We start from the raw sequence: 14,662 nt of genomic DNA on the forward strand, positions 1-14,662 counted from the left end.
GACTAATTCAAACCTAGGACTGTAGCTTAATTAACCTTGAGTTTTAACCAATTACTGATCCACCTCAAGAAACATTGTCTGCGTTCTAAGGATCTAGGCGTTAGACAATTGCTAATTAAAAACATGAAATTTCTTTCTTTTTCCTTCTGCATTACAGATGAATAGATTATTCACCATGAGGGATGACCATTTTGGACACTATTTGAGATAATAAGAATAGATATTTAAGAGGGGAAAATGCCATTTACAGGGGCTAGGAGCATTTTTATTAGGGATGAATTTAGCTTGAGATTTGTGTGGTAATAAAAAGCACCTGGAATTTAGATGCATCTTTTAATAGATATTAAAAAAAAAAAAAACTGGCTTGCCAATATTTGAAAATATCAGTGCTCCAGTTTCCGTTGACTGTTACCTGTAGACATTACGTAAAGCCAGGTGCATTTGTGATTAACTGGAGTTCACAGGCCCAGGACCTGAGGAGATAATTTTAGGTGCTTTCTGGAATAATAACTGGTACTTAGGTACAAATGCAAAGCCAAACGTAGTTATTGGAATTGAAAATAATAAAGCCAAGGGCTTATTTTGGACAACCATGCAGTTGGAGCAGCTGAATACTAAAACAGTGGCCTGTGTGGTGGTTTCCCCTGTGGCTTCTTATCTCCGTGGGTTACACACCCTCACCCAGGGGAAGACAGCTTTCTTAATGCAGCTTGCAGCAGGCCTTCTTTTGTGGGGCAGCTTTTCCTCAGAAGAGAAGTACATTAGTCATTGAACTGTTAGAGAATATAATGAAAAGAAAAACCTAACTTCAGATCAGATTTGAATTTTACTACCCCATGGCCTGTAGCTGCTTCTCTGACTCAATATATTATCTTCCTTTAAGGCAAACTATTTAGTTTTCAGTTAGTAGAGGGTTTCAAAACAAAGCAAGTAGATTAATAGAAAGTGTAAAAATCAGAATAAATAGAATAGAAAATAGATTTACTTTTGTTTTGTCACATAATCTCGGCTGATAAAACAGGAATATACATATGTGTGTAGTTGTCAGGTTCAAAATCATGCCAGTTAAAGTTCTCTGTGTTTTAATTTTTCTTAAAGGCATATATAAAAAAGAATCTCAGAGAAAGGAGACACATTCATAATGATTAACCATACATACATCTTTAAAAGTTTGGTGTAAGAATGAACCAGTATTATACTTCATAGAAGGGCTGATCGTTCTTACAGCAGAAAAAAGGTTTGAGTTTTATTCTTAATTTACTTACTAACTCATTCAATGCCATTTATCTTTAACTTAAGTCACACTTGATGATAAATGCTCTTCTCTTTACTGCCAGACTGCCTGTAGAAGTAGCTGAGCTGGCTGCCTTAATTTCCTTACTATTCACTGTCTTTAATCACTTCAAATTTGACTTTGGCCCCACTTTACCAACATGCCCAGACTCTCGCCCTTTATGTCACATTGGGAAAGCCACATCCTGTTGAATTTAACTCTGCAACATCTGATATGCCCAACTCCCCTCTCTGGTGGTATTATAGGCGCTCCCCTCTGAAATAATTCCCGAAGCTGCACATTTTACACACTCCACCCCATTGCTACCAGATGTATCTCTTTGTCACATCTCTGGTTATGAATGGTATCTTCTCTCTGCCTGCTACATAAAGTCCACTTTTCTTGGCTTGGCATTTGAGCCAGCATTCTCTCCCATTGCTTCTCATCCGCCCTGTTTTCCAATCCAATTCCTTCGTGTATGCTGTGATATGTACCTAGGGTCCATACTGTCTCTTCTTTCCTCTCTAATCTCATGTTCGAAGCTTCTCCTTCTTTCCAAGCCCAGAAGGAAGGACATCCCATTCATTAACCTTCTCTAACCCTCCTAGCTGGAAGTAATGTTTACTTCCTCTAGATTTTATCTGTACTTCTCTTCTGAGATGTTTCATATTCTGTGTTATTTGTGTAGCCATCTCATTTTCCCTTCTCAAGGGTAGGGTCAGTCTCATTATCATGTTATTTTCTGCCCCCAGTGTCTAGTTCAGTGTATGATACTTTTTATAAGCTAAATATATTTTAGATATTAATAAATGTAGAGCATATATGAAAGATGTTTTAGAATATAGATGTTATTCCATTATACTTGTTAATATTCTTCTTACATTTCTCAGTTATTTCCATGCATTTTAGATTTAACAATTATCTGTTCAAACGTTTATTACTATGAGTATTTCGAACCCTTTTATTAGGTTCCAGCACATGAAGTAACGAATTGCTGTATTCAGCTTTGTAGCATGTAATCTTCCAAATCTTACTATTAAAGTTTCTGTAATATTTTTCGGTATAACTTCCACTATAGGAAGAGTAAATGAGAAGCTAGTGAACAAATTCCCCTCAAGATAATGGATAAGTCCTAGCACATTTTGCATGGCTGATGCTGTGAAGAGCCTTTTGGAGTACTCCAGTGTGAACACAAGAACAAATGGGAGTGTCCTTTTATACCATTCACTCCAGCCACCCCGTAAGAGCATGTAATAGCTCTCTACAGTGACACTACACCTTGCAATAACTCAGCAATCCAAACATTTCAATTCCCCAGAGCACCAAGTGCTAAGTAAGAAGAAAAGGCCAGTGCGTATAGTACATACAGATGAGCATAAAATAATTACCAAGGGAAGGCCTTACTTTTGGCTCTCAAACACAGCTGTTATTTTACATAGTTCCAGTGTACATCTTTTAGGGCTGTACTTAGCAGCCTTCTCAAGGAAACGTTGCTTTGTGCACATTCTGTCACTCACTCCATCCAGCCCATGGCTGAGTTAAGAGTATTAGCTCTATATTTCCAGCAACACCAGAATTATAATTGCCTGCCAATTTGTCTCCATGTCTGCTTCTCCCACAAAACCCAGAGCTCCTTGAGGATAAGAACTATGTATATATCATATAACTTTGTATCACCAGTGTTTTACATAGTACCTGGCCACACGTTGAATATGAATATCTCTTGAATGACCAAAGCTGGTCATGCGCCTTTGAAATCACAACAGACTTTTAAGTAGCACATTGAGGAGAAAAGGCAGTTTGAAGCAGGTACACAACAAATAATAATAGTTAATATCTGATAGTGTGTCAGGTGACAAAAATAACATGAAGAAGACTTAAAACAAAAAAAAACCTGTGTGGGATTACTTACTTTTGGAGGCAATAACCCAGAGTACTTCAACAGTTTTTTTTTTTTTTTTTTTTTTTTTTTGAGATGGAATCTCGCTCTGTCATCCAGGCTGGAGTGCAATGGCGCGATCTCAGCTCACTGCAACCTCTGTCTCTTGGGTTCAAGTGATTCTTCTGCCTCAGCCTCCCGAGTAGCTGGGACTACAGGCACCCACCACCACGCCTGGCTAGTTTTTGTATTTCTAGTAGAGACGGGGTTTCACCATATTGGCCAGGCTGGTCTTGAACTCCTGACCTTGTGATTCGCCTGCCTCGCCCTCCCAAAGTGCTGGGATTACAGGCATGAGCCACCGCGCCCGGCCTCAACAGTTTTTTTAAAAACTTTCTCGCATGCTAACACGGTACTGTAGTTTACATTTATTTTCATGACTTAGAGTTACCAATCAAAGATTGAAATATGTTCTGGCCATTCTTTTTAAGGGTGAAGTCAAGTATGTAATGCATTTTGGAAAGATTCCCTTGTGAAATTGTTTTTAAAAGTGTCTGGTTTCATAGGATAAAACCTTAACTATCCCACATGACTAATTTCTGAGGGTTCTACTTAGCCATGGTCTTGCTATATGAGGATAATATAAGTATATCTGGGGCTATCTTGATTTATTAATGTGTAGTAGTCACTGAGTCTTCCTAATATGGACTTCAGACTGTACAGGTAGTCTAGGGATAGAAACACACACACACACACACACACACACACACACACACACACACACACACGTAGTCTAGGGATAGAAACACACACACACACACACACACACACACACACACACACACACACACACACACACACACACACACACACACACACACACGGCAAAGTCCCAGCCATCAAAGACTTATAGTTTTGTCAGATTTATATTTTCTTATTAAGGTTATTATCAGAAGTCCTGGGAAATGGTTGTTATAACTTTCCTACCTAGAACTCTGCCACTTGTAGTCATTTAGCATTTATCAAACATTGAGTACTGTGTGGACCAGGCTCTGTGCTGGGTGCTCTGTGTCAGCTGCTGGAGGATTGAGACACAGTGTGTGTGTGCTTGTAGGGAAGAGGTTCCCAGAGCCTGGAACACCTTGTCTTAGCAAAGTTTCTGTTTCTCTTCAGCATAACTATGTGGAAGGTTTGCTTTGTGTACAAAAGACATTTATTTTTTCTTCCTAGTATTAAATAGTTTATGAGAAACAGACAAACTCGTAAGATAGTCTTCAACCATAAATGAAAGCATATTTTAAATAATTAAAAATATAATAAGACTTAGTTAGGTCTTTCCTCTGTTCTTGACCAGGGTGGACATCTTCATTATCAAGGTTCCTGTAACTAAAAGGGAACAGATCGTTTGAGATCTTGCTCCACTTGTCCTTGAGGGTTATTAAGGTTTGTGTGTGACTGGGCGTTGGATGGTCCTTCATGATATCAGGGAAGCTTGACAGATGGCCTCCCTCCAGTAAGGGAGAAGGTGCCATGAAGACTGAACACTGCATTGTTCCCACCAATACAGTTTGTGCCAGTATAGTTTCCCGGATCACAACTGAGAAAAGAATGTGCTCAGCTCCACTCCTCAGCAGAGCCAGATGCCCAGTACAGCAGAAACAGTGTACCTGTAAAGTTGCCTAGGCAACATCAAGAGTGGAGGGAAGAGTAGACAGAATGATTTATGAGGGTTTCTTGCCATAGGAATGGGTCTAAAAATATACTTCCATGTCTTTTCCTTAAGAATAAATGACACAGGATTTATCAAGGGGATTGTGATGCATAAAACCTCAAGACCTTATCAGAGCCCAAGGAGACCAGGGCCAAGGGCAAGGAGAGGGGCAGCAGAAGCAACAAATGAGGAAAAGAAGTGCTCGGGCTGTGCTTTTAATCCTTGATTGAACTGATGCTCTGCCTTGATGTAAAACTGATTTTTAAAAAACATGCAAATATTGTATATTTAAAATATGACTAGAAAAAAAACCACTTACTGGGTGAAATGAAGATATTTTATTTCCATATTAAAAAAACAGCTCCTCTCAGCATCTACTTTGGTATTAGCACATTTGCAAAGACAGTTACATGCCAGCATGTGAAATAGCATGTCATGGTAGCAGAGGAAGAACTTGTATTTTATTTATGAACAATCGCGAAAGAAACGCTCGGGGCACATAGAGTTGGTGTATCTTAGTACCCTTTCTCAGCATACTGCAATTAGCCAGCATTATCAGATGTCAATGTTGATTTTTATTTTCATGAATTATTATGTTGGTGATGGTATCAGTTTTATATTGCTGCCTAACAAATTTCCATAAATATAACAGTTTAACACACACTTCTTTATCTCTCAGTTTCCGTGTCAGGAGTCCAGGCATGGCTTAGATGGGTCTTTTGCTCTGGGCCTCACAAGGCTATAATCAAGGTGTTGACCAGGCTGCTATCTCAATTGCAAGTTCAGTCGGGAGAATCTGCTTCCAGTCTCACTCAGGCTGTTGGCAGTAATCATTGCTGTAGCACTGAGGGCTTGAGTTTCTGACTGGCTGTTGTAGAGGCTGCCTGTGGTCCATTGCCACATGGGCTTGTCCACGTGGCCACTTCATTAAGCCAGTAAGGAGGATCTCTCTGTCTGCCACCAACATAGAAGCTTACATAGTTGTTTGTTAGAAGCAAGTCCCGTACTCCATGTCCCATCCACATTCAAGGGAAAGGGGTCACATAAAGTTATGAATAACCGGGTGCCTGTACTGTAGTCCCAGCTACTTGGGAGGCTGAGGCAGGAGAATGGCGTGAACCTGGGAGGCAGAGCTTGCAGCCACTGCACTCCATCCTGGGCAACAGAGCAAGACTCCCTCTCAAAGAAAAAAAAAAACCAAAAAAAAGAAGTTATGAATACCAGCATAGCAGGGATCGTTGGAGTCACTTTAGCATTTGTCTGTCACAGGGTCATTCTGAGGAAAAGTTCGTTCATTTTAAAAGCTGTGCAATCTGGAAATCTGTTTGAAATTAGCAGGAGTGTAAACTAAGCCATTAGAGCTTCCATTTTTCGTTCCCTTGTCCTTTGGTAAATGAGGAAGGGCAGAAGTAAAGTTGCAGCCTTACTTAATAGATGCTGACAGGAAGGAAGAGAGAAGTTAGTAAGGTTGAAAGAACAATGAAATGAGAGAAGATAATATTCTCTGTTATCACATGGAAAAATACAAATGATGGATTAAACTATTCCAGTGTGTTCCCTACCTCACTTTGGAGGTCTGAGAAAACAGTCTGAGGCGAAGTCCCTGCTAGACTAACTTATCTCGTAACGTGCTTTCTATAGAAAAGCACATTTTCAGTAACTAAATCAGAAATGTTGCTTTGCATGAAATTGACAATTTCTTAATCCACCCTGATAGCCCAGTCTTCGGGCCTGGAAGGTACTGTGGCCTTGAATATTCATCCCTTGCAATGAAAACATTGCTAACCAGCGTGCTTAGCTTATGGTTTAGGCTTTAACATGGCTTATGTCATAACCATAAAAAGACTTGAAGAAAAGGAATAAACAGGATCACAGGTGGTTCCCATATGGCCTGTGGCTCAATTGATTGTTCCCACGGTATCTGGTAAGGCAGTAATCGGAGATTTAGGAGCACATGTTAGACTTCAGGGACATTTCTTTGCCTTCTAAAATGGCTGCTTTCAAAATCACCCTCAGGTTTAGTACTACCCCAAGCAACTAGAATCCAGATAAAAAGACCCTTCTATGAAATGGTTCTTCATTTGTTTTGTAGGGCATCCATATTTCACAGGACTAATCACAATGTGGATGTTTTACTTCCTGGGCTGTACACTGTAGCACAGTGCTTAGCACATAGAAGATGCTCAGTTAATGCTAATATGACAGCTACTACTACCATTGTTAGTATTTACACATTCAGCTCAGTCTCCCCTGCATTCTACAACTATAGTAATATAAGATGCCAAATCAGGCCGGGTGCAGTGGCTCACGCCTGTAATCCCAGCACTTTGGGAGGCTGAGGCGGGTGGATCAGTGAGGTCAGGAGTTTGAGACTAGCCTGATCGACATAGTGAAACCCGCATCTCTACTAAAACTTCAAAATTAGCCGGGTGTGGTGGCACATGCCTGTAATCCCAGCTACTTGGGAGGCTGAGGCAGGGGAATCACTTGAACCCGGGAGGCGGAGGTTGCGGTCAGCCAAGATCGCACTACTGTACTCCAGCCTGGGCGACGGAGTGAGACTCCGTCTCAAAAAAAAAAAAAAAAACAGCAAAAAAAAAAAAAATCAAAAGAAAAACAGCCATCATAATACATATTATTTGATGAGGTCTGCCGTATTAGGCACTTTATCTACAGTATTAATGTTTAGCTCTTGTGACAACTATGCAAGATAGGTATTACTTTTTAAATTTTATAGACAATGAAACAATCTCAAATGTACATGAATGCTTTTTGTAAAGAGATTTTCACCCACATTGATTTACCAAGAAAGTAAGTAAACCAAAGCCTCTCTATTCTTTATCTTTGTAGTTGGGCCGCATTGTCCTTCAGGTGTTGCATAAACTTGTTAGAGAGAAGTCCTCCAAAAATCATTTTGGTAATTTTGGAGAAGACATACAGCTGTCCTAATTTTTAGAAGTGCTATTTGAATCCATGTTAATTTGTCTCATCATAGTAGAAACTGAGACTAGCCATTCACTACTACTCAATCAGTATTCCATGTATTTGTATACAGGCACTTTAGATAGTAATTTCACATATCTAATTCCCCACCAGTGCCTCAACTGCCCTTCACTTTCCTTCCCTTTCCTTCCCTGGGCATTCACCCTCAGGCCCCAGGGCTGCGGTACTCTGCATGGAATGGCCTACCGCTCTACGCCTCACTGTTCGCTAGTCTCTGCAGTCATCAGTAACTTTACCTGGTTAACTTTCTATTCAGCCTACAAGTCTCAGATGAGATGCTTTTTGTTGGCAGAAATTTTTCTTGATCTTCCATTCCTTTTGGTGCCCTGTCCCTTATAATTTCCTCATGTGTCCTTTCCCATTTGCTTATCCGATGACTTGCTTCTCTCACCCATTGGATTGTGAGCCTCTTGTGGTCAGGGGCAGTGCTCTGTAAGCTGCTGTGTCCCCAGAATCTGGCCCAGGGTAGGCACTCGGCGACTATAGACTGATGTTAAGAGAAAATGCACATTTCATCTCAGCCTCCGAGCAGTTCTGGGAAACAGATAGGAAACCAAAGCTCTGCAAGAGTGTGGGACTCTCTCAGGGCCATCACGACACAGTTGTTTGTCTCATGTTTGGTGACTGGGTCTCCTATTCCTGGTCTCTTTCCCAGGCATAATGCTTTTATATAAAGTCCCTTCCATTGTTTTTTTGTTTGTTTTCTTTTTTCCGCCTAAATAACTTAGTTTCTCTAAACTTTTCTCCCAGGGACTCTTTTTTAACCCTTTGAATTTTTGCTGATTAATATCTTATAACTTTTATTTTTTTTTCCATTTTGCATGTCATATTTTAGCAAAGCATTAAAAGGAACATGGCACAAAGCACACCCATATTTTTGGATGCTGTGGACTTCATCATGCTGCTTATTCAGTTCTATCTAGTCAGTACCTCCAAGGCATTAATGCTGCCTTACCCCCTTCATTCGAAGGCTTCCCTGTGCAAGATGGAATATACGTAAGGAGGCAAACACACAGGGTTATATGCCTGCTCTGCTTTACAGAGGCCTCTTCCAGGAGTGTAATACGGGGGTTGCTCATACTCTGAAGAAGATAGTGGCAGGCTATTACTGTCATGAGAGCCAGAACGTGGCTGGCTCCTTACAGACATGGCTTCATAGGGCCATGCCACGTGATTCCTGAGTAAGCCTTCTGGTGTGAATTCCCTGCTCACTGGGGTGATTCTTCACTTCCCACAGTTCAACCTGCTGTATTATCCTCTTACCTATGCTCTTCTGTGATCCATAGAGGTAATTTAATTTTCAATCCATGTACCTATCCTGCCTACTTAGTTTCTTCTCAGTGCCACACTTAATTCCTTCACATTTACTGATTAATTAAATGAGAAGAGTATGCCAGGTGAAGGTTCAGCATCTTCAGAACTCTACATGATTCATTCCCTGAGGCTGCCCTTCAATAACTGAGGTAATATTCTTTGAGCAGTGTGACCTGTTAGAGGTGCCCAGTCAGGTCCGATGAAAAACCCTCTGATTTGTTGAAATAGTGCATTAGTAAAGTATTATAGTTTATTTTCACAAAGCTGATTAGTTGTTACATGTTGGTTTTTAACATTTGTTTTGCCTAGCCCTAGCAAGTATGGAGGTGACCTTGATGTGTCTATAGAATATCAGGAATATCTGGCTGGGTGAGTGGCTCACACCTGTAATCCCAACACTTTGGGAGGCCCAGGTGGGCGGATCACCTGAGGTCAGGAGTTTGAGAGCAGCCTGGCCAACATGGTGAACCCCCATCTTTACTAAAAATACAAAAATTAGCCAGGTGTGGTGGCAGGTGCCTGCAATCTCAGGTACTTGGGAGGCTGATGCAGGAGAATCACTTGAACCTGGGAGGCAGAGGTTGTAGTGAGCCAAGATTCTGCCACTGCACTCCAGCCTGGGCAACAGAGAGAGATTCTGCCTCAAAAAAAAAAAAAAAAAAAAAAAAGAATATCAGGAATATCCATTTTATGTCTCAATGCACATACCTCACAGTTTTCTGGTCCAATTTTTAGGCACTTTATCAGGCCCTCATATGTTTTCAAAAATAATTGCTAATGACTTTGATGAAACTAGGCAAGATATTTCTTGGTTTTAGGGCAGTTTGGGCTATAGTTTGCAGCCTTCCTAATTTAATAGAAGAATTTTTTAACTAGATTCTCTCCCTTCTCAGGGTGGCTTCCTGCCTTTCCATTCTAGTGCTTCACATACAAATGACAAGCTCACAGGGGACTTACCTAGAAAAGGCAGAGATAAAAATAAGTACAATGTTAAAAAAAATCTATCTTATAGTATCATTTATTTAGAGCTTCCTCTCCTTTTCTAATGAAAGGCTACTGTAGTTTCCTTTTGTGCTTTTTTTGCTGAAGACTTTTCAGTAATATTCCCATGTGTCCCCTGTGATGCTAAAAGCATGAGCTTGGGGGCAGGTTGACTGGCATTCAGGTCTTTGCTCAGCCTCCAGCCGCAAGACAAGGCGAATAATATTGATCTCATGGAGCTGAAATGAAAATTAACTTTTCTAATCTGTGGAAATGCTTTGTTATAATCCTTAAATACATAAATACATAGATTGAAATAGCAAGTACCAAGTGTTAACATTATGTCCAGAATTGCCACATGCCATGTCTGAATGATTTTTGCCAGATGTGTAATAAGATTATAAATGAATAGGTTATTAAATGGGCATCTCCCACTCTCTAGGTGTTTCTGTTTCTGCTTCTGTGTTTTCTGTTTGTATCTCCATTTATTTTAATGCCTACCATTATGTCTCTCAACTCTGCCACCTTCCTATACATGGATATACCAGAGAAATACATTTTAATTATTAATTATTATTGATATATAATCTTAAAAACAAATGAATGGAATCTTTATTTTTATCTCTTTTTTAAAAACTCATTTTTTTTTTCACTTACTGATTAAACCTTGAGTCTTTTGCCTCCAGTGGATCAGTGATTTTTCAGCAGAAAATCTTTCCTCTCCATTGCTTTATGCTTTTGTTGCTAGGCAGTCAATAGCAGGGCTACTAAAGCGCTTCTAATTTAGGCAAATCTTTTCCTCTATTTTAGAAATGGATTTCAATGGCGTTCAGTTTGTTTGCAGAAACCTACTGAAAGGTATATGGTACAGATATGAATGTTTATAATTACAGAATAACAAAATGAATATTCTGCTGGCTTTTTTTTTTTTTGAGATGCAGTTTTGCTCTTGTTGCCCAGTCTGGAGTGCAATGGCGTGATCTTGGCTCACTGCAACCTCCGCCTCCTGGGTTCAAGCGATTCTCCTGCCTCAGCCTCCCAAGTTGCTGGGATTACAGGCACCCGCCATGCCTGGCTAATTTTTTGTATTTTTAGTAGAGATGGGGTTTTGCCATGTTGGCTAGGCTGGTCTCAAACTCCTGACCTCAGGTGATCCACCCACCTCGGCCTCCCAAAGTGTTGGGATTACAGGCTTGAGCCACCACGCCTGGTCTCTGCTGACTTTTAAAAAAATAACAGGGAATGTGGGGTCACTCATAGTGTGGAGGGAAATTTTGAGAATTTTAAGTACCTCTGAATCATATTGGCAGTTATAAGCTGTAGGGGTGTTTTGTGCACATTAGATTTTTTTTCCTTTTAAAAAATCTCCTTCCTTCCACGAACAAACTGTTGCATGGGAAATGACATATCACTATATATATATATGACATATCACTATATATATATATATATGACATATCACTATATATATATATATATATTTTTTTTTTTTTTTTTTTTTTTTTTTTTTTGATGGCCAGGCAAAGCCTCCTCAACTCAACTGTAGCTTCCTTCTCTTACCTCACAGCCCTAAGCTGATGACTACTTCTGTGCCTTCTTCTACCTTCCCAGAAGTTCCAGGTCCATTTAGTTCGAGTTGTAAATATTGACTGAATACATTGTGTTAGTCCAGTCTCTTGTGATTGCAAATGAAATACCACAGGTCAAACAAATTCATTTAAGAGTAGGTGCCGTGGGAGGCGAGTTTATTGAGAGGATGCTTGGGTGGCACGAAAGAATGGAACCAGTGTACCCTTCAACATCCATGTCTTTGTTGCTCAATCTCCTAACCTCCTCAACCCTTGCATCTGCTTGGGAAGGCCCATGCTGTCTCCTTGGCATCTTGAGGCGGGTCCTTTCCTCTGTTTAGATTGTCCTGCCATCCCTCCTTCTGTCCACTTTGGTTTGGTTAACTTTTCATTATTCTTCAGGATTCAGCTGAGATATGTCCATCTCCTGGACTTCCTCCCTGCCACCCAGCCTGGGATGCATCCCTCTTAACATGCTTTCATAAAATCCTACACCCAGGACCTGTCTATGCACTTATGTAATAGTTGCTCATTTGCTTGTGTGTTTTAACTGCACTTGGTCTTCTAGAGAGTGGGAACTGTGTCTGATTCATTCTTTCATTTTTTACCCATTGTCTCATTCATAAACAGAGAAAAATATTTGTTGAATGAGTGAACGTGGGATCTCTGTTCATTTTGATATATTACTTTGCTTTCTGGGCTGAGCTCAGGACAGATGCCAAAGCCTTTCCCTCTAATGACATCAAAGCCCTACTTCTAAAACCAGACTGGATGAGATTCCCTTCTACAAACAGATTCAGTAAAGAAATGTGAATATTCCCACAAAAAGCCCAGTAAGTATGTGGTGGTTTTGATAATAATAAAAGTTTTGTGTAGTATCTAGATATAAATAACAATGACTTAAAATATATGTATAAAATACTTGTAAGTGAACCCTAGTCAGTGAGCAACCAGGTTAACTGGATAGTGGATATGAACAGAGTGGTGAGAATTGGTCAAGAAGGTGCCTGGGCTACTCTGCCTATGGAATAGCCATTCTTTATTCCTTTACTTTCTTAATAAACTTGCTTTCGCAAAAAAAAAAAAAAAAAAAAAAAAGAAGAAGGTGCTTGGCAGTGAACATTCATTTTTAGAGGTTTATTTTTCATTTATTTCATTGACTCCATTTATTTCGATGACCAGTTTAAAAACCTTTTAAGTAAGTTGAAAAAAACCTTTTACTCATCATACAGTGGCCAAAACCACAATTACTTTTGCACCAACCTAATAACTTGTCAATTTGTCCTTCCTTCTTGGGGGTAACCATAGTATAATAATCTTTAATAACTATTTAATATATTAAATATAGCTATTTTCAGTTTATTCTAAGGTTGAAATACTGCTTGTTGATGCATCAGGGACTCTGATGTGCAGGTCCCACAAAATGTGTAAGAGCACCTTCTCTTTTTGGCTAACAGTTTTGTAATCAACTTCGATTAAACTCTTCCATGGTTATGAGTCCATGAAAACCATTCTCAACAATTGTTTTGGGAGTTAGAAATTACAAGTACCCTATAGCTTTTTTCTTTCAGGATATATTACTTGACACCTAGTATTCTGAGCCTGTGTAATGGTGAATCATTTTAATGGGATCTCACTATGGTTCTAAGAATTCTCATCATCAGAAATAAATGATTTTACCAGAGAGAAAAATGAAAGAGTTGGTTTTACTGACATACTCATACATTCCTTGTTCTTCTCCCTTTCTCTCTCTTTTCTTTTTCAGTGAGCATGTTTTTGAACACATTAACACCGAAGTTCTACGTGGCCCTAACAGGCACTTCCTCACTAATATCAGGGCTTATTTTGGTAAGTGGTGGAGTCCTTCTCATTTAAAAACGTGCTGATTAGTAATATGTGTATTAGTGTATGTACAGTAAAAAACTCTGGAAGAATATACACTAACAGGTTACAGTGATTATCTTGCACATGTATATATGTTGAGGAGTGGACTCATACAAGCCTTTTACTACCCCATTATATTTCTGAAATATTTGAAAAAAATTTAAGCGATCATATGTACTTTGTTGAAGGGGAAAAAACAAATGTAAATGAAATGGAAAATAAAGGAAGACATAATTCTCTGTCAAATTTTACTATCTAAGATATTGTAAAATAAATGTAACTCAGTTCAACTAAAAATCATCAAAATGGGGACGGGCGCAGTGGCTCACGTCTGTAATTCCAGCACTTTGGGAGGCGAAGGCGGGTGGATCACTTGAGGTTAGGAGTTTGAGACCAGCCTGGCCAGCATGGTGAAACCCCATCTCTACTAAAAATACAAAAAAATTAGCTGGGTGTAGTGGCACATACCTGTAGTCCCAGCTATCTGGGAGGCTGAGGCAGGAAAATGGGTTGAACCCAGGAGGCAGAGGTTGCAGTAGCCGAGATCGCGCTATTGCACTCCAGCCTGGGTGACAGAGCAAGACTCTGTCTCAAACAAACAAACAAGCAAACAAACAAAACCAACCATCAAAATGGAATATTGTACAAAATCAAGATCAATAGAAATATAGCTTAGTTTTTTTTAAATGTATTGACATGGATTGTGACAATTCTAAGTTTTTTCCCTTCATCTTCTTTTCTTTCTAAATTTACATTTATTTATGCATTGCTTCCTTTAAAAAAAATCCCTAAAATGCAAAAAAGCAATATGATTATCATTTGTATGGCTCTATTACCTTATCTTTGTAACAGTTGTAGGTGTGCTAAATGGTAACACTTGAAGTAGTTAATTTTAGTGGCCTCAAATGGGGACCATCTAAACTCAATAGGACTACTCTAATAGAATTAAATGGCCTTTAAGGCAAAAAGGTTTTAGAAAAGCTTTTTTTTCTCTGTACCCATATACTTGTGATTAAATTATTATAGAAACAAGCATAAGAAAAATTTTT

The 14,662-nt window shown here is 39.4% G+C and overlaps 1 protein-coding gene across 19 annotated transcripts in view; it reads left to right on the forward strand.

Moving 5' to 3' along the window:
- Nucleotides 1–14,662, forward strand: part of ST7 (suppression of tumorigenicity 7) — a 275,445-nt gene that overhangs the window by 132,301 nt on the left and 128,482 nt on the right. For 14 of the 19 annotated variants that reach the window (XR_010126973.1, XM_054495525.2, XM_054495527.2 and 11 more), the window contains exon 2: nt 13,495–13,577. Coding sequence is in view for 18 of the 19 variants with exons in the window: in XM_054495525.2 (XP_054351500.1) it covers nt 13,495–13,577 (83 nt within the window). In the remaining variant the exon portion in view is untranslated. Of the gene's footprint in view, nt 1–12,359; nt 12,563–13,494; nt 13,578–14,662 lie in introns of all 19 variants that reach the window. The other 5 variants (XM_063667789.1, XM_063667788.1, XM_054495537.2 and 2 more) reach the window with 1 other exon arrangement.

Source organism: Pongo pygmaeus, chromosome 6, assembly GCF_028885625.2.
Source record: "Pongo pygmaeus isolate AG05252 chromosome 6, NHGRI_mPonPyg2-v2.0_pri, whole genome shotgun sequence".
NCBI classification, from domain to species: domain Eukaryota; kingdom Metazoa; phylum Chordata; class Mammalia; order Primates; family Hominidae; genus Pongo; species Pongo pygmaeus.